A 25700-nucleotide genomic window follows, 5' to 3' on the forward strand; every position below is an offset into this window, starting at 1 on the left:
GTTGTCGTTCAATGAAAATAAATACTAAGGTATGGAAATCCATATTTAGTGTGCGTGCCTTTCGTGTATGGCGAAAAAGCTTTCACTACTACATTCGAACGAGCTCCCATAAGAAGCCGTGCAAATATGTACGTCACCATTTGCTGTTTACATTTTCCATCATCCACTAATACACTTGCATTTGGTCTTCTTCCTCACCTTCTATTTATTCTCATTGGTTGTCGTTTGCTCTGTCAAATAAAAATATAAAAAAAATAAGTGAGAAAAGTCCAAGTTCAACACAAAAAGAAAACGGCAGCATTATAATTTTCTGTGAAAAATTACGTGTATGAAGTAAAGATTTTTCAGTTGAAATTACGACAAGTTTTCTTTGTGAACCAGTGAAACTGCGGAAGAATATTGTGTCGGTGATCGGAAATCCTGCTTTTAGCGGAGCAGATCGCAATTACGTGTTTGCTTCGACGTCTGCGACGAAAGAGGTTTTTTCCGTAGTGTTTGAAGTGTTGGGTAAAATTAGCGAAAGTGCGACGTCTGTTTTAGGCCGAGCAGCAGGAACGAAAAAGAAAGTTGTAGAATCAATAGTCTGCTCGATAGGAAGCAGGAAAGGACTGCGATTCGGTTGCTTGCCACGGTATGGCAAAGGATAATAACAACATTAACATAGCGGACGAACTCTCCTCGAGTGGAGGCAACAGCAGTTCGGCCGGAGGGTCTTCTGCCGATGCATTGAAACATCAGGGAACAAGTAGAACCACGACAACGGATCAGCAACAATCACTTAACTATGGTAGAGGTAGAACCAATGGAGTGTTGGGATCGCAACCAGATGCTGCGAGCAGTAGTGATTTACAACAGCATCAACAATACACGGCAATGTCGAGCTCCCAAAGATCAACAACCGGGACTGGCCCAGTGGATTCTGAATCAGGAGGTATGCTATAGTTGGTGTCCGACTCAATTGAAAACTTTGCAACCTTTCAAAGGTGTTTTGTAAATGCCACTTTTAATAATTATTTTTTCTGATGATAATAATTTCCTCATTGGATTCAGAAAATTTGTTTGTATGATTCTTTGTTTGTTCTAGTCATGGAAACGAAGGTTGAAGTTGAGAATTATACGATAGATTGCTTGGTAGATTGTATTGTCCTTATTAATAACATTTGCAGGACTAATTTAACAATGTCATTTACTTATCAGGTTCAGTTGCTTAGAACAAAATTCTACGATTAAGTCCTAATTTTGTCGCACCTAGTCCTTTGAGTGGCTACAAAGGAGATCTATTGCGCAATACAAAACAAACCAAACAATCGAATTCTGTTCCCCGTGAGATTAATAAGGTGTTCTCGTCAAATATTGCCGTAGTGAAATTTCGGATCTGTGAAGGAGTTTTAGGGATATAACGGCCTGCTTCTTTCTAATTAGTTTGAAAAATTGCTTATTAAAATAAATAACATTCTAGAGAATTTGACAAACTAAATTTCTACGATATCATCCGTAGCTTTGTTTCTTCAAATAGCCTTCAGAGCCTAAAATGTTGTTAAAATTACTATCTCCTATGATGGGCTCTTCTTGATAAGTTCAACTCAAAATTATTTTCTTTTATTGCCTTGACCAGTTCCTGTGATTTTGTAATTTGTAATTTTTATTAACACCTACTGAATATGTATATTGATATTATTTTAGCAATTCCTGAGTTACCACGGCGAGAGGAAAACCCATTCTCCTTCAAACATTTCCTGAAGCGCGATTCTTCACTGGGCTCTGCAGCTTCGGTTTCGTCTAGCGGAATTACTGCCAACGGCACCAACATCAACCACAGTCGCAGCACTTCCAATATCAACGGAAATAACCACACAGGCAGCTCTAGTTTTAGCTCCATAAATAGCAGCAATAATCTGATAAACAACAATGTAGGAACTGGCAGCAGTATCCTCAGCAGTACGGGGAATTGCAATGCATCGGCATCGCCGTCGAAGTCTGCAACAACCAGCTCCTTGCACAATACAAGCACGACCGGTGCAAAGCCGAAGATCCCCCAGTTCCAGTCGGTGAACACTTTGAGCAGTGAATCCAAGATGAAACGCTCGCCTCGATTTCCGTCCTTCGATTCGCAGTCCAGCCTGTCGGATTTAGCCGACGACAAGTTCATGGCAAACATTTATCACAGCCGAAGCAACAATTCTTTCAACTCGGATTACCCGTTGGGTGGTGGTGGATCCACTTCCGGTGGATCACAATACGTACAGCGTTCGTATTCAAACTACGACATGGAAAGTCCTGGATCAGCTGAGTCCCCAAGACTAGCCGGGTCGCAAAATTTGCACAATTCCCCCAACTTTGGTGGCAGCAGTCGCGAGAATCTTTCGTCGACCCATAGATTAGGTGCGTCGGAATTTTCGGCCGCATTGCCTGATTTTGTGCAGGATCATTTGGTCATGGAGCAGTGGTATACTTTGGGATCGCCGAAGAGCGTTTCGCCGGTCTCGGTAGACTTTGACCAACTTCCAGATTTCACCGTTAACAATCTAGACCCGGAATCAAGCGGACGTATCAATATTCCTGTCATTAACGATATTCCATTCGATTTGACATACAGCGCAGCTCCTGGGGGAGGAAGTAATCCCGCCTCGAATTCAAATCTCAACTCGACCAACCGAAATCGCACACCGCAACGCAACACTTCGCCAAATGTTCCACTGGACCTTCCACCGCAAAATCTCGACTTCACGCTCGGTCTTCCGAGAAGACGCATCACACCACCGCCGGAGCTTCCACCGGATCTCACGGAGAACAATGCCACTGGACCTCGGTCGGGATTCTATTTCTCCGATATGGATCGAAATCATTCTCCTCCACCTGCGGGATCCGCTGCCGACAAGATCCATCGCCTACCGGATTTCCTATCCGACGGCCCGATTCACTCGTCCGGTCGGTTAGCGGATGTAACGCACGACACGCCACACTTTAACTCGCCTGATGCCGATGCCAGTCATCACCATCAACAGCGGCTGCAAATTGAACGGCAGGAGAACGAGCGACTGAGGCGCGAAATAGAGGATAACAGGCGAATTATTGCTGAGCAGGCTCGTCGGATCAAGGATCTGGAGAGGACGGTCGAGACGGCGAAAAGCAGTGCTACCCTGGCGCAGACGGTGGAGGGCCTCGAAGGGAATCTGGACAAGAGTTATGTAAGTGCTCTGATGCGGATTGACTGTTGCTCAGGAAATGGTTTGATTTTGTTTTGTTTTATATTTGTAGCTAAGAGCAGCCACGGCCGAAACCCAAGTGACGAAGTTAAGACAGAAAATCAAGAGATTGAACGTGAGTATTAGCTAAACAATATGTTTTTTCAACGATACAATGATAAACAACACTATCTCATTATTCTCGTATGATAAGTTAAAAATCGGGGCCCTACTTAGCAGTGCGGTAAGATGTGCGACTACAAAGCAATACTATGCTGAGGGTGGCTGAGTTCGATTTCCGGGGCCGGTCTATTGCCTCGACTTCCCTGGGCGTAAAAGTATGATCGTGTTCAGTGGTGCCGGGAGTGGGTGGGACAAGTAGGACATGTCCTACGCATGAAAATACCTGGGTAGGACAGTCGAAGCATTGTCCTACCCATGATTTTGGTAAGAACATACCATATGAATATCTAAGGGATCTAATATTATAATTATCAATACTGTTCTAGATCAAAAAAATATCATTCAAAGGTAATCAGAGATTTGAAAGTTTCTAGGTTTCCGCACGGCCGTTATTGTAAAGGAAAAATCTTTTCCAAAAGGCTCCTGAGAGTCTGAGCTAAAAATGCTCAATGATGTATTGAGATTTTCCAAGAAGTCTTGAAGTTTTTAATAGTTTCTGCTTTTCTATAAAATTGCAATCAAACTCATCAAATGCTTTAGCCAAGCAAGCCTATGGCACAGCAGAGTGCGATTGATTCGCATTCTATACCAGCCCGTTGCCGGGGGGCATGGAGTGCGATCCTTTCGTTTAATAAACAATGTGCACTCGCTTGACTGTGGATATACAACAGTAAAGCACATGTGGAGATTGGACAAATCAAGCATCCGAAAGATATTCAATTTGCAAAAAAGAGAGCTAACCGCGTTGGAGGTTGGTACAGGTATACCTCGATTATATGGACCCTCGATTATATGGACCCTCGATTATATGGACTTTTTACCTCGATTATATGGACATTTTTTTTTCAACTCAATTTTTTTCGTGTTTTGGGAGTTTGAGAGGCTGTTGAATATTCCACGTCATATGTTACATTGATTCTATATTTATTAAGGTACACTGGGGCAAATTAGGGCCAGTATGGCATGTTTTCGAAGCTATGTATGAAAGCGCATACTAAGATTGATTCACCATTTTTACATTGCATCATCAACAAAAGCCACGGCCACGTCCTTACAAATCTGTGGGGGAAAGATAACACGTATTTTAGGTGATCTTTTATATAAGAAAACGTGAACCGGCTTGTCAGTCTGACAGTATGAGAAGCAAGTGATGAGATGAGATTGCCGTATATAGCTGTTAAACCTTTACTTCCAACCTTTCTTGCTTTTGGTGCGTGGAATTGAGTGTAGAAAAACAGATGACGCATTACCATCCAGTAAATCTGAACCACTGAGACTGATTTTTTAGCAGTATGTCCAGGAAACTGAAAGAGTTTTTTTTTAATGACTGCTACCAGCGATCGTAATGCTCACATATATTCATGAGCAGAAGATGCTCACTCACATGCATATTTTCGCCGAGAAATTATTTTGCGGGAAAGAAAAAAGGCCTGGTGAGAGATTACTATTTTTCCCCCACTGTCAGTGCCGCGAAAATCTACAAGAAGACTTTCAAAAAAAGTTATCGAATATCCCGGTATTTATGTTCGTTCAGCACAAAGCTTGCGGATTATACTGATGCTTAAAGGCAGACAGAGAAATTGAATATCGGGAACGAAAAAAAATGAAGAAAATTACCAATGTTGCAGGCAGCAGGAATTATATCAATTTAATGATGAATTTACATTGATAGGAAGGATTCAATTGCGACAATATAATCAAGAATATGCTCAGCTAGATTTTCCAATCATTATAACCATGACTTCTGGTTACGGTGTCCAGCTCTTCATTCCGTTGTTCAGTTAGAAATTGACTGCCAATAATAAAAGCACCCAGGTACATAGTCCAAAATATAAACCTTGATATTCACTTTAAAGGTGTGTATGGAATTGACACTGGTAAAAAATGTCACTGATAGGGGACTGAGGATCCATATTTATATGCATTTAAAATAATTGTAAGAATCCCCATCAACCGCAACTTGTTGCAAGCGGATCGGTTTAAAAGTGTCAGACAAGTGTGATTGTTTATAGGCGTTTTTGCATATAAAGTATTTCGGCCATAACATCAGAACCCATAGTCCGATCCGGCCAATTTCCAATAGGAGACAATGGGAAAAAAATCTCTGTCGAATTCAATTTGCTGCGATCAAAACGAATATGGATAAGTGCCAGTGCTTAAATAAAAATTTTGTTTTTGAAGCGAACATATAGCTCTCCGTACACTGTATTTAGAATTTTTTAATCAAGTGTAATTTTGTGTCCACATTAAGCTTGATGAAGTCTTTATTACTTCTGTTTCTCTGTACCGTGTACCACGAAACTCTGGCTATCCGAAAGATGCTCCCTAACAAACCAAAATCGAGCGTGACGCCATGCAAAACCGTTTTCAACGTCAAACGCCCGGATGAGCATGCTTGAGAATTGTGGCTCCGCAAATTGTCACACACGACTGAGCCTACTAAATCAATGAACTGGTTAAAAAAAGTGTTATTACTAACTTAATCTTAGAACGGTTTGCAAAATAGCGACTTAAAAACGGTTACGATCTTATAAAATAATCTAAATTTTCTGAATCATCATAAAATAGGCCCAAACATGCGGATTAAACTGTAATGCAATAAATGGATATTTTATTTTATTGTATTAAAACTATTTTCATAGTTTGAAAAAAACAATATAAACAATATAATATATGGAAAATTTGATTACATGGACTTTTTTGCATCGAAAAAGTCCATATAATCGAGGTATGCCTGTACTCGGATTCTGATGGCTTTTCCGCAAACGTGACCTTTAAGTGGTCTTGTTGTGTAGGGGTTATCACGCCTATCTAGAGAGTAGGAGGATGAGGGTTCGAGTCCCTCCAAGACACGTGGATTCTTTTTCGCAAATTTCATATCAATTTGTCCATTTCGAAACATATGCTGTGCATATGCACAGCCAAGATATTTAACAAAAAAATGGTTTTCGTACGGCCGAGTTGCCGAATAATATGCAATTAATAATAAAATTGTTGAAAAATTTCTGCAAGTCAGGGAGGAGGCTAAGTAAATTTATTAAATTTTATAAGATTTTCCAGAGCGGTAGGTAAATTAACCATAAGTTGAATATCTAAACAATAATATAGCTTAGCTTATTTCATCCTAGATGATTGTACTTGTCAATGGATCCAAGTGAATAAAAGTTGGGATCTACCATATTCTGGAAGGAAACTTTTCAGCATCGCAAGCCAGTCAGTTGGGAAAGGAGAGGAATAGTATAGTGTCGTATTGTTGCTACTAGAGACTAGAGATTCGGGATGGTATACCCCATGATAATTTTTTTTAGAAAGCTCCAAATGTGGGGAGCACTGGCTCTGATGATGCATTTCAACTTGTTCTACACAGCTGTGCAGTAACCAACGAAAGGAGCGAAAACAAAGCGAAAATCACCATTTTTCTGTGGGGGCTGCCTATCCGATTCTGTTTTTCCGTACTTGTATACAAGTTTGTATCATGGCTTGTTATGATTCGGAGCAGTTTTTGCCTCTCTTTTTTCGTTTTTTTTTTTTTTTTTTTTTTTTTTTTTTTTTTTAACTAATTTTATTTGCTAATTATTGAATACATGCATTCATCTCTTAGACTAGGTGTTCCGTGTTTTCTTAACACTATCATCCTTATTTGCTATGTTATATTTTTAGTTATTATTAATACATTTTAATTGCCTCTGGCAGTTAGAATTTTTCCTCTGGTTGAATTGAACCATGTAGGAATTACAATGTTTTCTACTTAAACTAAACTTAACATATTTTATACTAAGGGTACAAGGAGTTAATCGTTGCAATAGAAGATTGCAACGATTTTTGTCTAAAATTGGAAATAATTTTGTTGGACATTTGTTGCAATGTCTCAATATTAGAAATTCTATGATGTTCATTGGTATTTGCTATACCACGGAGGCAACTTCAGAATCATTTTCAGAATTTTATTTTGAATCCTCTGAAGTGCCTTTTTCTGGTATTGCAGCAACTAGAGTCCATATTGGCACAGCATACAACATGGCAGGTCTTTGTTTGTAAATCAAAAGTTTGTTCTTAAGACAAAGTTTTGATTTTCTGTTTATAAGTGGATATAGACATTTAATATATTTGTTACATTTGGCTTGAAGGCCTTCAATATGATTTTTAAAAGTTAATTTTTGATCTAGCAGAAGTCCTAAATATTTAGCTTCGCTAGACCAATTTATTGGAACCCCATTCATAGTGACAATATGTCTGCTAGAAGGTTTCAAATAAGAAGCTCTCGGCTTATGTGGGAAAATTATAAGCTGAGTTTTGGAAGCATTCAGGAAATTTTCCATTTTTGCAAGTAAGTGGAGAAAATTTCCAAACTTTTTGCAATCTACTACAAATGACACGAAGGCTACGCCCTTTGGCTGAGAGACCTGTGTCATCTGCAAACAAAGATTTTTGACACCCTGGTGGTAAATCAGGTAAGTCAGAAGTAAAATGTTATACAAAATGGGCCCCAGTATGCTGCCTTGGGGACACCAGCCCTTACAGGTAATCTATCAGATTTAGAATTCTGATAGTTTACCTGCAGTGAGCGATCTGATAAATAATTTTGGATCAGTTTAATAATGTACAGAGGAAAATTAAAATTCATCAATTTTACAATCAAACCTTCATGCCAAACACTGTCAAATGCTTTCTCTATATCAAGAAGAGCAACTCCAGTCGAATATCCTTCAGATTTGTTGAGCCGAATTAAGTTCGTAACTCTTAATAACTGATGAGTGGTTGAATGCCCATGGCGAAAACCAAATTGCTCATCAGAAAAATAGAATTGTCATTAATATCATTCTATTTAAAATAAGCTTTTCAAACAGTTTGCTTATTGAAGAAAGCAAACTGATTGAGCGATAACTAGAAGCCTTAGCTGGATTTTGTCCGGCTTCAAAATTGGAACAACTTTGGCGTTTTTCCATTTATCTGGAAAGTATGCCAATTGAAAACATTTGTTAAATAAATTAACCAAAAAGGATAAAGAGCTCTCAGGAAGTTTTTTGATAAGTATGTAGAAAATACCATCATCACCCGGGGCTTTCATATTTTTAAATTTTCTAGTAATAGATCTCACTTCATCCAAATTAGTTCCCAAATTAGTTCTTGATCGAGAATGTCTTCGAAGCTTCGTGTAACCTGATCCTCAATTGGACTAGTGAGACCTAGACTAAAATTATGGGCACTCTCGAACTGCTGAGCAAGTTTTTGAGCCTTTTCGCCATTTGTTAATAAAATTTTATTTCCCTCTTTAAGCGCTGGAATTGGCTTTTGAGGTTTTTAAGAATTTTCGTTAATTTCAAAAGGGTTTCGAACTGGGATCCAACTTCGAGACATTATTCTCAAAGTTGGTATTTCTCAGAATAGCGAAACGTTTTTTAATTTCATTTTGCAAATCTCGCCAAATAACTTTCAACGCGGGATCGCGAGTTCATTTTTAAGACGGATCAGTAGCTGAAGATCGTCGTCAATAATAATGGAGTTGAATTTAATTTCACATTTAGGAATTGCAATGCCTCTGGCTTCGACAATTAAATTTGTCAAAGATACGAGAGCATTATCAATATCACTTTTGGTATCGAGAGGAGTATCAACATCAAAATTCCTATCGATATACGTTTTATATAAATCCCAATCAGCTCTATGATAATTAAAAGTAGAGCTGATTGGATTATAAATGGCTTCTTGTGAGATTTCAAATGTCACAGGAAGGTGATCAGAGTCAAAGTCAGCATGAGTTACCAATTGGCCACACAGCTGACTTGAATCCGTTAAAACCAAATCAATTGTCGAAGGATTTCGAGTGGATGAAAAACAAGTTGGGCCATTGGGATATTGAATAGTATAATATCCCGCAGAACAATCTTCAAATAAAATGTTGCCGTTGGAATTGCTTTGAGCATTATTCCATGAACGGTGTTTGGCATTGAAGTCACCAATTACGAAGAATTTTGATTTGTTGCGAGTCAGAATTTGAAGATCAGCTTTCAACAAATTCTTTTGCTGCCCATTGCATTGAAAAGGCAAATAGGCTGCAATGAAGGAAAATTGACCAAAATTTGTTTCAACAGAAACTCCCAAGGTTTCAAAAATATGGTTTTAAACGAAGAAAATAATTTATGTTTGATACGTCTATTAATGACAATGGCGACCCCACCACAGGCGCTGTCAAGACGATCATTTCTGTAGATAAAATAATTTGGATCTCGTTTAATGGAGAGTCCTGGTTTTAAATAGGTTTCAGTTATAATGGCAATATGCACATTATGAACTGTTAGGAAGTTGAATAATTCATCTTCCTTACCCTTTAGAGAGCGGGCATTCCAATTTAGAACTTTCACACAATTATTTAGATCCATTAAAACGGAGTCCGATAACAATTTTTGTGTGTACTTTATACCAACCTGAACAGCTTCTGGTATGGTATTTGCTTTGAACATTGCATCAATCATGTGATGCAATTGTTCAGTTAAAAAATCAAAATCGGAAGCAGTCATGCTACCTGAATCGGCAACATGACCATTATTTTCCGTTGGGACATGGGTATAAACCTCATTTTGAGAAGAGAAATTTTGTCTACCAGCAGCGATGTTTGCATACGTAGGTACATTCGAAAAAGTGGAATTTACGGAAGTGCTTGCTACCCGTTGACGAGCGGCAAAATTTGTTTGTGAATTGTGGTGGGTATGAATTGCTCGACCGGTAACTGGTTCTACCCGTCGAATCTGGGATCCGATTGGAATTTCCCGTCATCAATTTTGCACGGGAATTCAAAACTTTTTTGCGTGAAGGGCATTCCCAGAAATTGGATTTATGATTGCCCCACAATTTGCACATTTAAATTTATTGGAATCTTCTCTCACAGGACATGCGTCCTTGGCGTGAGAGGTTCCACCACAAATCATGCATTTAGCATCCATGTGACAATGTTTGGTTCCATGACCCCACTTTTGGCACTTACGGCACTGGGTGGGGTTTTGGAAATTTCCCCAGGCCTGCGGAAATGTTCCCATGTAACACGGACATGAGACATAATACAGGCCTTTTCCAAACTTTTCATATTATTTAGTTCACTTTTGTTAAAATGAACTAAATAAAATTCTTGAGAAATGCCCTCTGGGAAGTACCAGAGTGGGATTTCTTTTCATCTTAATTACTTGGACTGGTGAAAATCCAAGTAATTGAGAAATTTCAATTTTAATCTCATCCAGTGATTTGTCATCAGTGGGGAGACCTTTCAAGACGACTTTGAACAATCGCTCAGTTTTGTCGTCGTATGTGAAGAATTTATGGCGCTTCTCAGTTAAATACTGAAGAAGACGTTTGCGATCGTCAAAGGATCCCGGCAAAACGCGGCAGTCACCCTTCCTAGCAATCTGAAATGAAACCTTGATCCCATGAAGGTTACTCAAAATCTCATTCCGGAAGCCAGAAAACTCGGCAACAGATACCACAATTGGCGGAATCCTTTGCTTTTTCGCATGAATCGAATCACCTGGGCTAGAGGTATATTCGATTTGCTCAGTTTCATCATTAATCAAATCGAACTGATTGCTCAGTTCGATTGGAGAAGAATTATTTCCGATATTAGAGTTAGAAGGAATATCTGAATTCTCCAGCTTCCTTCTATTTTTTCCGCGCTTGGGCAGGACGGTCTTGAAACCTTGTTTCTTTGAAGGAAGTGGAGAATTCAGAGACTCCCCCTTCCTCTTGTTTTTATTAATGCTCATTGCTGAGCGTGGAGACGTGACCTTTTAAGAGGTTTTTTTTCCCACGGTGTCCCTGGATTACCACCGCTTGTCCAACGTAAAACGAAGGCACGGGTCCTTGCAAAGATCGTAACGGGATCAGTGGGTACAAATAGCGCTAAGAAGCACCGTTGAAATTAAAATAGCTTCGGGTAGTATTAAAAACTTCCTTCCGCAAAGAGAGAAAGAACCGCACAGCACGAAAGCACGATGCGGTCTGTCTCTTTTATCGTTGTTCGTTATCTATTGAGGGCGATTTCTGCAAACCCTGGTCTCAGCTCGACGAACTGAGCACATGTCTGTCTGTTCGTGTGTGTATGTGTGTGCAAAGCCAAGGAAAACATTAGACAACTTTTCATATAGTAATCATTAACCGATTTTCTCGCAACAAGTTGCATTCGAAAGGTGGTAAGGGCTTATAGATCACTATTGAATTTTGTGATGATCAGCCGTTGCGCTCAAAAGTTATTAAGAAAATGGTTCATTGAACCCGTGATTGAACCTTAAGGTTGGTGTCTTGGCTAAATGCGAGAAAGGCTGTATCACTTTTCGGTGAATTAAGTTGGGATTTTCAAATGGGGATTTAGCCCACGACCTCCTGTCTGTAGCTGCTAGACTAGTGAACTCCTAGTTTCCTAAAGCTCAAAATCTAAACAAGGCTATTCGCGAAGTCGAAGCAAATTCTGCTCTTCCCTCCTATGGGAAATCCCATTGCTATCTGTCAGAGTTTGAGTGAAACATGGCCGCCATATCCTCCTCTCTGTTGCTCTACTGTAAAAACCCATAAAGAACTGTCATTGTTTGTGTGAAGAATTTTGCTTCGACTTCGCGAATGCTAGGGCTACGAAATGGTGAGGCGACATCAGATTTGAGATTTTTTAGCTTTTTCCGTCTGCTCGGGTAGCTGTGGTCATAACTCACAAGCTCCAATACTCACGCTTCCCCGGGTCTTTCTTAGCTGGTAGTGTTTTTTTTTTTACAAGGGAGAATGCATTTACACACTAACCCAGTACACGTGCATTGTAGTTGCCAAACTACCACACGGAAGTGTACTGGAGTGTCGGACTCGACCATACCGGTAATACCGACTAAACTCCCTTGGGCTCCACCATCGTTTCCCCCAGGAACTACCTCCCAGTACTACTTCTGGGGGATGGCAGTACTAAACGTACTCGCTCATTCTCGCTCACACAGGCACCCGTCCCATGCGAGTCTGACTTGGGTGCTCGCTCTATCGCACCCTCAAACACACCCTACATACTCTGTTGCACCTCTGTCATGCCATGTGGGTCTAACTTGTATGCCCACCCAAACCCTTGATTCATGCTCATGCACTCCATGCTTGCACACACGCTAACGCTCCTATGAGTCTGACTTGTGTGCCCACCCTTCTCATGCCGTGCGGGTCTAACTTTTGTGCCCACCCTTCTCATGCCATGTGGGACTAACTTGTATGCCCACCTTTATCGTACCATGTGAGACTGCTCACCTCTTTCATTCAGTTCGCGCTGACACATACTACTCGAGTCATTCGACCTAACACTCCCTCTTTTTTTTTTTTCTTCCTAAACTATGGAGGGGGAATCTGCTCAACAGACATCCTGGGTTGACCAGGAAGTGCGGGGTTAGGGATCACCGAGGGAGGCAGGAATACATTCCCGACCCGCTAAACCGTTTCCATTGCCGCCAAGCCCATAGTCCCTTCGGTACAACCAGAAAGTAATGCTTCAAAGGGGGGCCAGTGCATGACGCACCCTCGAGGTTAGCTGCGTGTCCTTGCAGCACCGAACATCGTAACTCGCTTTTCTAGAAGAACACCATGGTATCGTGCCAGCGCGTTGCCGGCTTTCCAGGTGGCCTTACCACGCCCTATGTCCTCGGAAGGTGGGAAGGGTCGACTTCGCGCCTGCTTCCCTCTGCACGACTGGTATCAAGAATGATGATGCCGCGTGCACCCCAAATTGACCTTTCTGCGATAGGGCCTATTCCCCAGCACACAGAGAGATTTGCCGACGCGAGTCCTACACCTACCCCAGCCTTGACGAGGACCCCTTTCCGTCCTCGGGCTCGGAACCCGCCCGGTTGACCGACGCCACGAAAGCGACGATGCCATGTTGTTCTTCGCGCGGCCACTTGTTCGATAAAAGGATCGAGTTCGACCACAGAGCATGACCACCGGTATGACCCATGAAGCCGACTCCAATCCCTTGGACCACCTCTTATTTGCGCCTGAACTAGCCATCCTTGAGTCCACGCGCCACCTTATGTGTAGCTCCGTGACGATTAAGGCGATAGCCAGTAAAACGGCGTTCCAGCCAACTTCATCTTTACACATCCTCCGAACTAGGTTGTCCGGAGTAGTGTCCAGACCACATGTGGCAAGCATATGGTCACGCCTTGCGCGAAAACGTGGGCACACGAACAACACGTGGTCCGCCGTTTCCTCTAAACCTGCGCACACCAAACACTCGGGCGAGGCCGAGCAAGCCAGCTGCGTTACCTGCACTTTGATTTTGCAGCACGTTTAAACGCCGGGCACTTCGAACCCCCCATGGGGTGCTTGCTGTTCAAAGCTTTGCTGGAACAAATCAAACAATTGGGAGGGTTCGTGCAGCATTGTGCCTTATGTCCCTCCCTCGGCAGAGATTGCTTCTGTCAGGGCCTTTGCAGTCCCATTGCTTGTGCCCCGGTTCCAGGCACTTGAAGCAAACTTCGGGTTGCTCGTATATGCCCACACGACCATCCCACCTTGACGCTCCTTAACTTGACAGATAGCCGATCCAATGCTACCTGCGTCCCTGCCGGACCTTTCCGTAGCCGAACGGCTGCGGTGGGCGTCTCTACTTCACACTGTCGCCGCAGTGCCGTGACGAGCTCTTCGACTTCAGTGATCTCGTCCAGGTCTTTAACTCTCAGATTCACCTTCGTCGTGAGTGCCCTCACCTTGACTGTCTCGCCTAGGACCTCCTCCGCCAACTTCTTGTAGGCGGCGCCCTTTTGCGAGACGCCCCGCTTCAGCTCGAGTATCATCTCGCCCATCCGGGTACGTCTTATTCGACGTACGTCGGCGCCGAGTTCACCGAGCTTGATGTCACTCCTCATCGCCTTCAAAACATCCGAGTACTTAGCCTCGTCCGCCGTGATGACTAGGGCATCGCCCCTGGAGCGATTGGCGCCTACCCTAGACTTCTTGCTACCCTCATTCGCCTGGGCCTTCTTTTCGGCTCTTGACGTCTTCGGTTTCCTCTTGTTCTTGACCAGGGTCCAGGAGGCGTCACCCCCCTCTATTTCCCTGGTCTGGTGCGGCTGAGAACTTTCAGCCTGCCGTAACCCCTTATCACCGTCTTTCATGAGTGGACGGACCTTTCCAGGTCCTTCCTCCCCCGGTTTTGGAGGTACCTGACCGGGGTTCAGCTTCCCAGCCCCACTACCCTTGTTCGGGGTAGTAACCCTCCGCGTTTTGGAGCGGCCCCAGGGAGCTCATCCCCTGGAGACTGTCTCCCCGTTTTGTGTCTGCTCCGTTGGAGCAGTCACCCCTGACGCACCTGCAAATACTTGAGCCTCAGTCTGGGTAGACTTTGGCACCACCGTCTTAGCTGGCACGCCTTCGGTCGATTCGACCTTGCCTGAGTCCGCGAATCCTTGGGCCTCAGTCTGGGTAGACCTCGACTCCACCGATTTCACGGGTTTACACTTGGCCGTCCCGACCGCCCTCTCCAGCTTGGCGTCCAGCATCGACTTTCGAAGTTTCTGCAAGCTCCTCTTGAGGTCCTTGCTGATATTATGCTTCGATGACGCAAAGTCGATGATGGCGTCCAGCTGTTCCGTCGCCACCTCGAAGGCCGAAAGCCCATCGCGTTTGCGGTTCATCGCCTCCACAAGCCATGGGCCGTCAATAACCCCTACCGGCGTTTTTTTAGCCGAGAGGAAGGTTGAGTGACCCACGCTGGCGCTGCGCACTGAGCTGCCGACTATTGCCTCTGGCCTCCTAGGCGGAGACCTGAACAACCCACCTCTTGCGAAGGGGTTGTCGCCTACACTACTACCACTAATTGAAGAATTGACTTGGTTTTCCATTTTGGTCCCACGAGTTGCTCGGGAAAAGAGGTCCACCACGCCAGAGCCCAGTATGACGCGGTAAGGGACAATTACTGTGGAGGGTGCCCAGGTACCCCACAGGCTCCGTTAAAGGCCTAGCTTATTATTTCACCCCCTGGCCATGCATCCCCTCGGCACGGGTCGCTTGACGCCTTGGGATTAGGGGTTAGGGACGATGGTCCCGGTCTAACTCGCAGTGGCCATGGGGAGGGGTCGTCAAGCCCTTGGACAAAGTCCCTGCTGCCCCCCTCTGGCATCCCTTGTGGGACGTTTCGCTTAGGTTCCCACTTCTGACATACCATGTGAGCACAAAACAGATAGCCATCATCGAACAAACTGCAAATTTCAAAGTAGGCTCTTTGTGTATCAACAATCGACGAATGGCACTCCCGTATATCCAAGGCGAAAGAAAGAGAAAGCAAAGCATGCGATGCTGCTCTGTCTAATGCGCGTTGTTCAGTAAAGCTTGACTTCCACCGCTAGGTTCGCTAGCGTTCCAAAATCATGGAAGGATCACATTCCACGGCAAAGATGCCTATATGTTATGTGATGTGAGTCTGACCCACCTCGTTCATGCCATATGAGACTAGCTCAACTCGACTCAACTCATTCCTTTCGTACCATGTGAGATTGACTTGGATGCTCACCCACACTCCTCTGCCACGCCGCGGGGTATCAGTAGTCACAGGAACCAACATTCCTGCGTTACTCCCAGCGCGGCGTGTGCAGTCCATACATACACCTATTCATTCACACTTCTGCCATGCTTCGAGGTGACGATCTCGGTTGCCACCCACTGCGCCAATACCTCTGCATGGGCAGACCATTAACACACTTCTTCGCGTTCGGCACTTTCGCTCTAACTTACCAATCACAAGTTAGTCATGCTTGTCGATTGTTGCTCGGCGCGCCAGATTCTCTGCAAGCTGCAGGCAATCTGAGTGGTTGCAGTCGAGACTGTGTTCCACTTCTCCACCGCTTGACACATCCTCTGGATAAGATTATCCGGAGTTGTGTCCCGGCCGCAAACGTCTAGCATTACTCTTCTTTCGACGTCGAAACGAGGACATACGAACAGTATGTGCTCTGCAGTTTCGTCAACACCTGGGCAGTTAGGGCAGACGGGGACCTTCGCGTGCCCAAACCTGTGGTGGTACTGTCGGAAACAGCCATGGCCTGACAGGAATTGTGTCAGATGGAAGTGAACCTCTCCATGGGGTCTCCCCACCCAGCTTGATATGTTAGGAATCAGCCGGTGGGTCCACCTACCTTTCGAGGAGTTATCCCACTCGCGCTGCCATCTGGCAACCGAAGTCACCCTGGTACGCTCGCGGGCTCCTCTGGTGCCACGTAGGTCAAAACACTCCTCGTCTTCCCTGATGACCAGCCCGACTGGCATCATACTCGCTATCACGCAGGATGCGTCGCGCGGTACCGTACAGTAGGCCGATATCACCCTGAGACACATCAAGCGGTAGGTGCTCTCCAGTTTCTGCAGGTAACTGGTTACCCCCAGTGCTTTTGCCCAGGACGGGCCGCCGTACCTAAGAACAGATGCGGCAACGCCTGCCAGTAGCCTACGTCTACTGGCGCACACCTTGGAGCTGTTGGACATCATCCTCGATAATGCCGCCACAGCAGTCGAAGCCTTCATGCACGCATATTCGACATGGCTACCGAAGGTAAGCTTGTCGTCTATGATGACCCCAAGAATCTCCAGACTCCGCTTTGAAGTGATCGCGACGTCTCTCATGTGTACAACTGCATGTTGTGCCGACTTACGGTTGCTGACGATAACCACCTCCGTCTTATGTTGAGCGAGCTCAAGGCCTCTCGCACTCATCCAGTCCGCCACAGTGCTGATCGCGTGTTCTGCGGTTAGCTCTACTTCGAAGATTGACTCCCCGTAGACCTCTAGAGTTACATCGTCAGCAAAGCCGACGATCTTCACACCAGGAGGGAACTTTAGCTTCAGAACCCCGTCATACATCAGGTTCCATAGTACCGGGCCCAGGATTGACCCTTGCGGGACTCCTGCGGTAATAGGAACACTTTTCTGACCGGCATCGGTCTCGTATAGCAGCACACGGTTCTGGAAGTAGCTTTCCAAGATCCGGTACAGTCCCACCGGCAGGCTAAGCCGGTGTAACGAGAGCGCGATGGCATCTCAGCTTGCGCTGTTGAATGCGTTCTTCACGTCCACTGTCACCAACGCACAGTATCGAATTCCTCGCCTTTTCCGTTGGATCGCTACCTCTGCAGTCTTGAGGACTGAATTGATAGCGTCCACCGTGGACTTACCCTTCCGAAAACCAAACTGGTTACTCGACAGGCCATCCGTACCCTCTGCGTACGGGGTGAGCCTGTTGAGGATGATCCTCTCGAGCAGTTTACCCGTCGTGTCGATCAGGCAAATTGGTCTGTACGCCGATGGGTCACCCGGAGGCTTCCCGGCCTTCGGCAGCAGTACCAACTTCTGCCTTTTCCATCTCTCAGGGAAACAACACTCATCCAGGCATCTCTGCATAGCTAGCCTGAACATGTTCGGGTTCGCTATGATCGCTGCCTTGAGTGCACTGTTTGGAACTCCATCGGGGCCTGGAGCTTTGTTCATCGCAAGGGTGTTAGCCACTGCGAGTAACTCTTCGTTCGTCACCGGAGCCACCATTTCGGCCACACTCCCAGCGCCTTGCAGCGCAGGAGGAAGCCAGGGACTTGTTGCTCGGGACGGGAAGAGTACTTCGATAATCCTCGCCAACCGGTCCGGTGACCGTTCGGGGGGTGAAGAGCTCCCTTTGGTCTTGGCCATCACGATCCTATAGGCGTCACCCCACGGATTCGCATTGGCACCCTCGCACAGGTTGTCGAAGCACGCTCTCTTGCTGCTCTTGATGGCCTTGTTAAGGGCCAGTCTCGCAGCTTGAAACACTTCCCGGCGGACCGCTCTTTCCTCCTCGGTGCGGGCTCGTTGCGTCCTACGTCTAGCCTTGAGGCAGGCTGATCGTAGGGCTGCAATTTCGGCACTCCACCAGTATACCAGGCGTCTGCCATTTCTTGGCAGGGCTTTCCTCGGCATAGTAGCGTCGCACGCGCGTGATAGGACAGCTATCAGCGCATCCCCGCTTAGACTGTCGGTGTTGGCCTCCAGTCCCAGGGCCGCGGTGAAAACTTCGCTGTCGAAGTGATTGGTCTTCCACCCACGGACCTGACAGGGATCACCCGCCCTCGGACGCTGCACACCATAGTTGATCTTGAAGCGAATTGCTAGGTGATCACTATGGGTGTTGCCCTCGTCTATCCTCCAGTCCAGGTCCGAGACCAGACTGGGGCTGACAAACGTTACATCTATCCATGACTCGGCCCCATTCCTACGGAATGTGCTACTGGCTCCGTCATTGACAAGCACTGCGTCGAGTTTTGCAAGTGCCTCGAGTAACGCTTGTCCCCTCTGATTGGTGCAGCGGCTGCCCCATTCCACTGCCCAAGCATTAAAGTCTCCCGCTATAACGAACGGGCTCCGACCTACTAGGTCGGCCGATAGCCTGTCGATCATCTGGTTGAACTGTTCCATTGGCCACCTTGGTGGGGCGTAGCAGCTACAATAGAACACCCCATTGATCTTGGCTATCGCGACACCCTCCGCGGAGGAGTGTACAACCTCTTAAACGGGGTACCTTCCCGTTGTGCAGATTGCCGCCGACCTAGACCCGTCCGCCACCCAGTTGCCATTGTCGGCAGGGACGTTGTACGGGTCGGACAGGAGGGCGACATCGATCCTCGACTCCGAAACCGCCTGCCACAGCAGTTGCTGGGCAGGTGCACAGTGATTCAGATTCAGCTGTGTTACTTGCACGGCTTTTTCCGATTGGCTTTTCCGAAGGGACACGCAAGCCCGCCCATAGCATGGTTCCGGGCCTGCTTCTTACTGGCGCAGACCTAGGTGCCTTGTCGCATTCCTGCGCCTTGTGTCCCTCCTCGCCGCAGCGACGACACATCTTGCTTCGGTCTGGGCCCTTGCAGTCATAAGACTTGTGCCCGGACTCAAGGCACCGGTAGCACCTGTCCACTGAAAGTGGCTGGAGCACGCTTACTGGGCATGCTGACCAGCCGATCTTCAGCTTCCCTTTCTCAATGACCTTTTTGGCGTCAGCCACCGGTAGTCTGAGATAGGCTACCTGCGTACCAAAGAATCCCCCTCTTAGACGTACAGAGGACCGCTCAACCTCTGTGCCGCACTGCTCTTTGACGGCAGAGACGACGTCTTCCGTGGTCGTGACCTCATCCAGCTGCTTACACTGGAGGGCTACTTCCGCACCCACCGACCAGACCTCCACCAGACCCAAGACCTCCTGGGCAAGCTTTTTGTAAGCCACCCCGCTGGATTGCGCGCCACGCTTCAGTACCAAGATCATTTCACCGTTCTTGGTACGTCTAACGCTGCGCACATCCTGGCACAGGGCCGATAGGCTATCGGCCGCTCGCAGCGATTTCAGGACATCGGCGTATTTGTCCTTGTCGATTTTCACCAACAAGATTTTCACCTCGCCTCTGTCTCTCACCTTCTTCGTAGGTCGAGGGGTGTTTGACTTCCACACCCTACTGACCAATTGCCAAGGATTCGCATCCCCTTCGGCGGGTACCGATGGCTGGCTGGGGCCAGCTTGTGGCTCAGCATCTTGTGCCTGTCTAGTGCCTTTTTCCTTCTTGGGCACACGCCCTTCAGGCTCCGGTGCACCATCCAGGCGACACTTCGCCTTAATGGTAGCGCGTTTGGGTCGCTTCGAACTTGGCGTTTTCTTGCCCTCACTGGCCGTAAGGGCGGTCGCCTCTTTCACCGCAGTAACACCGCTAGGGGAGGAGAGGGCCTTGGTCTGCGTACCTTTGGCTACCTTCTCTGCTGCCGCTACACGCCTGATATTGTCTTGCGACACGAACAGCTTGCCGGAGCACCAACAGGCTCTGCTTAAGCTCCTTATTGGTGTTCTGCCTGCCGCTTACGAACTCGATGATCTCGTCGAGTTGCTCGGCCACCACCCGTATCCCTGGTAGTGGCTCGTCAGGCGTGCAGGCGGGGCTACTCCCCACCACCACTGGAGACTCTTCGGTACTGCCAATAGCAGCAGCCGTCACTCCACTCGCCCCCTCTTTAATAGGGGACCTCGCTAGACCCCTTTTGGCAAAGGGGTCCATCACCTCCATTTCCAACGATCTTTGTCTTTCAAGGCTCATTGCTATATGGGTCCCCTTGTGGCTGCCGTCGAATCCTACTGGAGTAGTCGCCTTTAGTGATCCCATGGTTATCTATGCCTGCCTTGCGGCAAGCAGGGAGGCCATGCGAGGGTTGACACTTGCGTGTTCAGAGCCAGATCAGCGCAAGTCAGGAAAGGGCATCTGAGCCTACTCCCACCCAGTAGGCAAAACTGGATGACAGGATTGGGCAGCGTGCTACAAGGCCCGCCACGGTTTTATGGGACGGAAGACAGCCTAGCCATTAGCCCACTCGCCGTTTCGAGTCGGTGTCACCCGGCCCTACTAAGAGAGTAGAATGTCAGACTGCCAGCCCTCGCTTCACAATATAACAATATCCAAATACAAGACCAATAACATGCAACCAGTATACCATAATCAGGATCTTACTGGGATCAATCCTGATGTGCCAATGGCACTCCCTGGGCTTGTGCTTTTGAAGCGGCACACAGTCGCTTTGATAGAGTCTGCTTACGGACACTTGTGGTTTTTTGGGAGGGATTTAGCAGAGCCCACTGCTAGACCCCACCACGTCCTAGGCAGTCCTCCCTGACTCACAGACGCCTAGGGAGGGGTCGTCAAGCCCTTGGACGTAGTCCCTGCTGTCCGCCAGCTGGTAGTGTAGCATGGTCACTTTGTAGCATACCCTGATGTGTTGTAGAAAGACTATGAGGAAAAACAGCTCTGGAAACTAAAATATTTCTCTTTCGTAATAAACAACCGAACACTTTCAAGTCCAAGAGTAGAAGAACTACGTTTATTCAGATCACCACTTTTAATAGGCTAGCTAAACAAAAGACATATGTTATATACAAGCTATATACACATTTGATAGCTTTTGCCCTATCGGCAATCTGAGCCGTTATCATATTTTACACTGCATCAAATCGAACGGATATTATAATCCTTCCCTTTTAAGCAACGACGTATAAATTCGAACTTATGATATTCAAAGTCTCAACTACAATTATGATCAGAACGTATCAATCTTATTTATCATGCTATTTCAGAAAATCAAATTTACTCGATACCTGTATAAAAATTCTAAATTTACTATAAGTTGAAACAAAAATCAAATTTCATTCTCAAATTCATCTCGCCTTCTACGTTTCTTCAATCTAGTGGATCGTCTCGGAATAGTCTTCACACTTTTCTCACATGGTGTTTCGTTGCTTCGGAATTGCAGCTTAGCAGGATGAACTTCATTTCTGGCGGGCGTAGGTGGTTCCATAGTCGAATCAAATCCATAGAATGGTTCTTCATCGTCGAATGAATCATTAGCCTGACGTTTAGTGCCTCTCCTGACCATGTTGTGAGGCGCCAACGCGACATTACGCCGGCGTCGAGGTCCTTCCTTCAGTCGAATCTGCTCCCTGTGAGCCGAGATTGTGTTTGAACCGATCGCTACCTGAGCTATCACTATCAGAATCGTAGTCGACGCGAAGCCTTTTGAAGTATTCATGTACTTTTTCCTTCGGGGGGGCCTCCTCTACAAATTTCACAGCACTTCTATTGTTCCTACGGAAACAATACTTTTGGACGTGACCCTTCTTGACGAGTAAAATTTGAATACCTTCCTCTACTAGAAGAGCGTTGACCCGATCTAGAACGACTTCTATTGTAACGTTGATTCCCTCTATCAAAGCGCGATCTACCCCGGCCATTTCCTACGTAGACACTCTGATCATGCTCTGGTGATTTCCGTCCTAATCTATACTTCACAGAATTAACATGCCTGTCCTCATTGATAATTAATGCATTAGATTGAGTAATCTCTTTGTTCTTGATAATTTTTTCTGCCATCTTTAAATTCAAATTATCCTCATCCAATAAACGATGTTGTACATCCTTGTTAAACACTCCATACACTAGCTGGTCTCGTATCGCTGAGTCCCTGAACTCACCAAAATCACAAGCTTCTGCCAGCAGTTTTACACCTAGAATAAAATTTTCTCCGGACTCACTTGGGCCTTGCTTCCGAGAACGAAATTTGTAACGTAACACGATCTCAGAATCAACTTTATCAAACCTCTCTTTGAGTTTCCTGGTAATTTCCTCGTAACTTAAAGTTCTTAAATCTGTAGCGGGATACAATAACTTCAATTCCGCAAATGTGGGAAACCCACAACAACTCATAAATATATCTTTCTTACGATCTTGCTCTATATTGTTACTTGAAAAAAAATATTCTATCAACTCAACGTAGTTAGAAAAACTTGTTCCGGGAACATATGGGTCTACCGTACCGATCAGTGCCATTGTGCTACACAATTCTAGCTGTATATGAAACAATTATTTCAAAACGCACCAAAAAGATAAAGAAAATAATATTTTCACTTACCTCAAAATTCCGCTATCAACCAAATTCCTCAGATCAATCCTCCGCGCTTACTCTGTACGTTTTTCGCGGGAAACGGGGCCAGGGGCTAGTTCCACTAATAAAGCCTCACCGTAACGAAAATGGTGTGCGTTCAAACGTCGTCTCGAAGCGCAACCGCATCAACTTGACCGGCAATAGCGTCACAGTCCACAAACTATACAAACGAACAAAAAGAATATAAGTATAATGGCTACACAAAAGCTGCACTGTCAAAACATTCAATAGTTCAATTCAAATTCAGTTCAATAATATCAATACAATCAATTCACTTTCCTAAAACTATTTTTGCACCTTCGGTTTGTCACTTCTCTTAGTTGCTTACCTTCCAAAATATCCGAAAAACTTCAATCCAATTAAACTATCCGAACTTCCAAAACTTTCCTTTTGCACACGCTTTGCCACTTATCCTCGTCGCCAGTAAAATATTTCTCTTTCGTAATAAACAACCGAACACTTTCAAGTCCAAGAGTAGAAGAACTACGTTTATTCAGATCACCACTTTTAATAGGCTAGCTAAACAAGAGACATATGTTATATACAAGCTATATACACATTTGATAGCTTTTGCCCTATCGGCAATCTGAGCCGTTATCATATTTTACACTGCATCAAATCGAACGGATATTATAGAAACTTCAAATAGTTGATTGAAATCTGTAGGAATCACAAATATACCTACGTTTTCATGAAGTCTTAGAAGTTAGAAGTTTAAAATTCGGAGTAACATAATTCTCCAGATTTCTGAAAATGTAATGACACCTTTAAATAGTACTGAACACCCTGAAAGATTATTGATCGTTCTTTCCTGGTAGATCGTAGTAATGTTTTTGAAGATACAAATTCCTAGAAGTTAGTTAATTCCTTAATGATTAATTTTTTTTACGAAATTTACAGAAATTCAGAACCACTTCTAGAAGTTTATTAAGATGCTCGAAGATCTTATTTCTTGTAAATGCTCTTTAAACTCGGAAATGTAATGTTGCCTGAATAGCCTTAGAGAGTTTTATAACTTATCTGAGGATGTTTGAAACATCTCCTGTAATCCAAGAGGATCTCCGGAAAGTCCGTGAAATTTCCTAAAAGTATTTTATAGATTTGATAACCCAGTAATAGCTAAAACTTGCCCAGCTTCGCTAGTTACTATCTAGCGACAGTCTAAAATAATATTTCAACCATATTGAATAAGTTTAGGGTAGTTTCAACGTAACAAAATATTGTTTTGACCTAGAAAATGTATTTTCGACATGTGACACACGCGCGAACTTTATCATTTTTCTTATTTGATTTTTTTTGTCCTACCCACGTCTCGGAAGGTGGCCGCGCCTCTGAGTGTCGTGTTAGTCTCATGATATACGAATTCTAAAATGGTAACTTGGCTTAGAAACCTTGCAGTTAATAACTGTGGACGTGCTTAATTTCCACTTATTCAACGCCTTGATTTGATAGCCTTGTATGATTGTGAAGTGAATTCTGTGCTTCATCCGTGAAATACATGCGTTTTTTTCACTTACCCTACTGTACTTTATACCATTTTATACGCACTGAAACATTTATCTATTACACTGGACCACTGGGGAATGTCTTTCGGGACATTGTGGTATTCTGGAGAATGGTTTGCTGGAGAGTAGTGCATTCTAGGGAAATGATTTCTGGGGAATCTCTTTCTGAGCAATAAAGGGTTTCTGGGGTATGACATACAATCGGTTGACATTTCGTCTGCAATTCGAATAGGTACTTGATTTCGAGCCATCAAATGTTACACGTATCAGTTCCCCGTAAAACCATGTTATCTGCCACAGGTCATTTATTTTCACTGAATCGTACGCTGCTTTGAAATAAATGAACAGATGGTGAGTCGTCGAGTTGTAAATACTCCCAAAATTTATCAAAGCTCAATCAAAGAATGTCGTCAATTGTTGCGGCTTCTTCACATTGTTTCGTTAGAGAATTGGAACATAATCTGCATCACTTGTTACACGTCTTCTCTTACTTTACAGGCTGAGATCGAAACCCTCAGGCAGGAGAACGACATCCTGAAGGAGGAAGGGGCCGTGGGAGGAACTGGCGCGGGCGTCAGCGAAGGTGCTTGTGGGGGAGGTGCTTCTAGTGGTGTGGCAAGCAGCAGGGGTTATAGTGCGCGCCATAATCCACGTCGTCCGTTTTCGCGCGCCCAGGAGCTGTCCCACGAGCTGCGACAAGCAGCGGCATCGGCAGAAAATAATCTAAGGTAAGACGGGGACCTTCTCTAAGGTTTTTAGAAGTTTTTTTTATATCTTAATTACATGTTGAAATTCTATTATTTATCAAAGGCAACTATTGACCGGCGTGGATAATTTACGAATGATGGCTAGCACGATTGAAAATATCGAACGCGTCGATATCACCCATACGGACGATTTCCTCTCGGATAGCGATGACAACGATCTGCTCGGGCCGGCTCTGTAAATTTGAATTGGTGGCGCTTCGTCAACGTTTTCGACAAAGTTCCCTTTCGCCTACGACCCAACTCCTTAATTTTGTCTTAGTAACTTACTCGATTGTGCCCTGCATATAGCTTTTCTGGTCCGAAAGAGGCGCCCGGGTCAGAAAGGGGTGCCACTTGCCGAACGCGAAATTCAAATGACTTATCCTGTGATGTACCATTTTTTTTGTTTAGTTATTGGGTTTTACGATCATGTCTGAACGGCAGATAGGAAGGCGTTAACATGTGCTTGTTGACCGACACCGAGGTTCAATGCATAATAGTAAGATGGTTCTATGATATTACCTTGAATACTAATATAACACATTTGGCAAAGAAATTTAATGAACAATAGATCATCTAGTCCTGGTATCGTA

At 45.0% G+C, this 25700-nt stretch overlaps 2 protein-coding genes across 3 annotated transcripts; one reads left to right on the plus strand and one right to left on the minus strand.

Annotated features, from left to right (window-relative positions):
* The first annotated feature begins 212 nt into the window (after positions 1 to 212).
* On the plus strand, positions 213 to 25700 carry LOC134222537 (putative uncharacterized protein DDB_G0286901). 2 transcript variants are annotated; one of them, XM_062701703.1, is made up of 6 exons: positions 213 to 479; positions 541 to 931; positions 1684 to 3188; positions 3259 to 3321; positions 24860 to 25089; positions 25172 to 25700. In XM_062701703.1, the coding sequence occupies exons 2-6, from the start codon at positions 634 to 636 to the stop codon at positions 25305 to 25307; spliced, it is 2232 nt and encodes a 743-aa protein (XP_062557687.1). In that variant the 5' UTR covers positions 213 to 479; positions 541 to 633; the 3' UTR covers positions 25308 to 25700. The 2 variants fall into 2 exon arrangements, with proteins under 2 accessions (XP_062557687.1, XP_062557686.1); XM_062701702.1 differs by having other exon boundaries at positions 213 to 931.
* On the minus strand, positions 21211 to 22812 carry LOC134227649 (uncharacterized). Its single transcript, XM_062709301.1, has 2 exons — positions 22056 to 22812; positions 21211 to 22000 (listed from the first exon to the last, which is right to left on the minus strand). Exons 1-2 carry the CDS (start codon positions 22739 to 22741, stop codon positions 21814 to 21816), a joined length of 873 nt encoding a protein of 290 aa, XP_062565285.1. The 5' UTR covers positions 22742 to 22812; the 3' UTR covers positions 21211 to 21813.

Source organism: Armigeres subalbatus, chromosome 3, assembly GCF_024139115.2.
Source record: "Armigeres subalbatus isolate Guangzhou_Male chromosome 3, GZ_Asu_2, whole genome shotgun sequence".
Classification (NCBI taxonomy): domain Eukaryota; kingdom Metazoa; phylum Arthropoda; class Insecta; order Diptera; family Culicidae; genus Armigeres; species Armigeres subalbatus.

Coding starts and splice junctions, on each gene's coding strand:
- LOC134222537 (XM_062701702.1), top strand. CDS start 634: ATGGCAAAGGATAATAACAACATTAACATAGCGGACGAACTCTCCTCG. Junction 3,189..3,258: donor GGAATCTGGACAAGAGTTAT/GTAAGTGCTCTG, acceptor TTATATTTGTAG/CTAAGAGCAGCCACGGCCGA. Junction 25,090..25,171: donor TCGGCAGAAAATAATCTAAG/GTAAGACGGGGA, acceptor TATTTATCAAAG/GCAACTATTGACCGGCGTGG.
- LOC134227649 (XM_062709301.1), bottom strand. CDS start 22,741: ATGGCACTGATCGGTACGGTAGACCCATATGTTCCCGGAACAAGTTTT. Junction 22,001..22,055: donor CGCTCTTCTAGTAGAGGAAG/GTATTCAAATTT, acceptor TTGTTTCCGTAG/GAACAATAGAAGTGCTGTGA.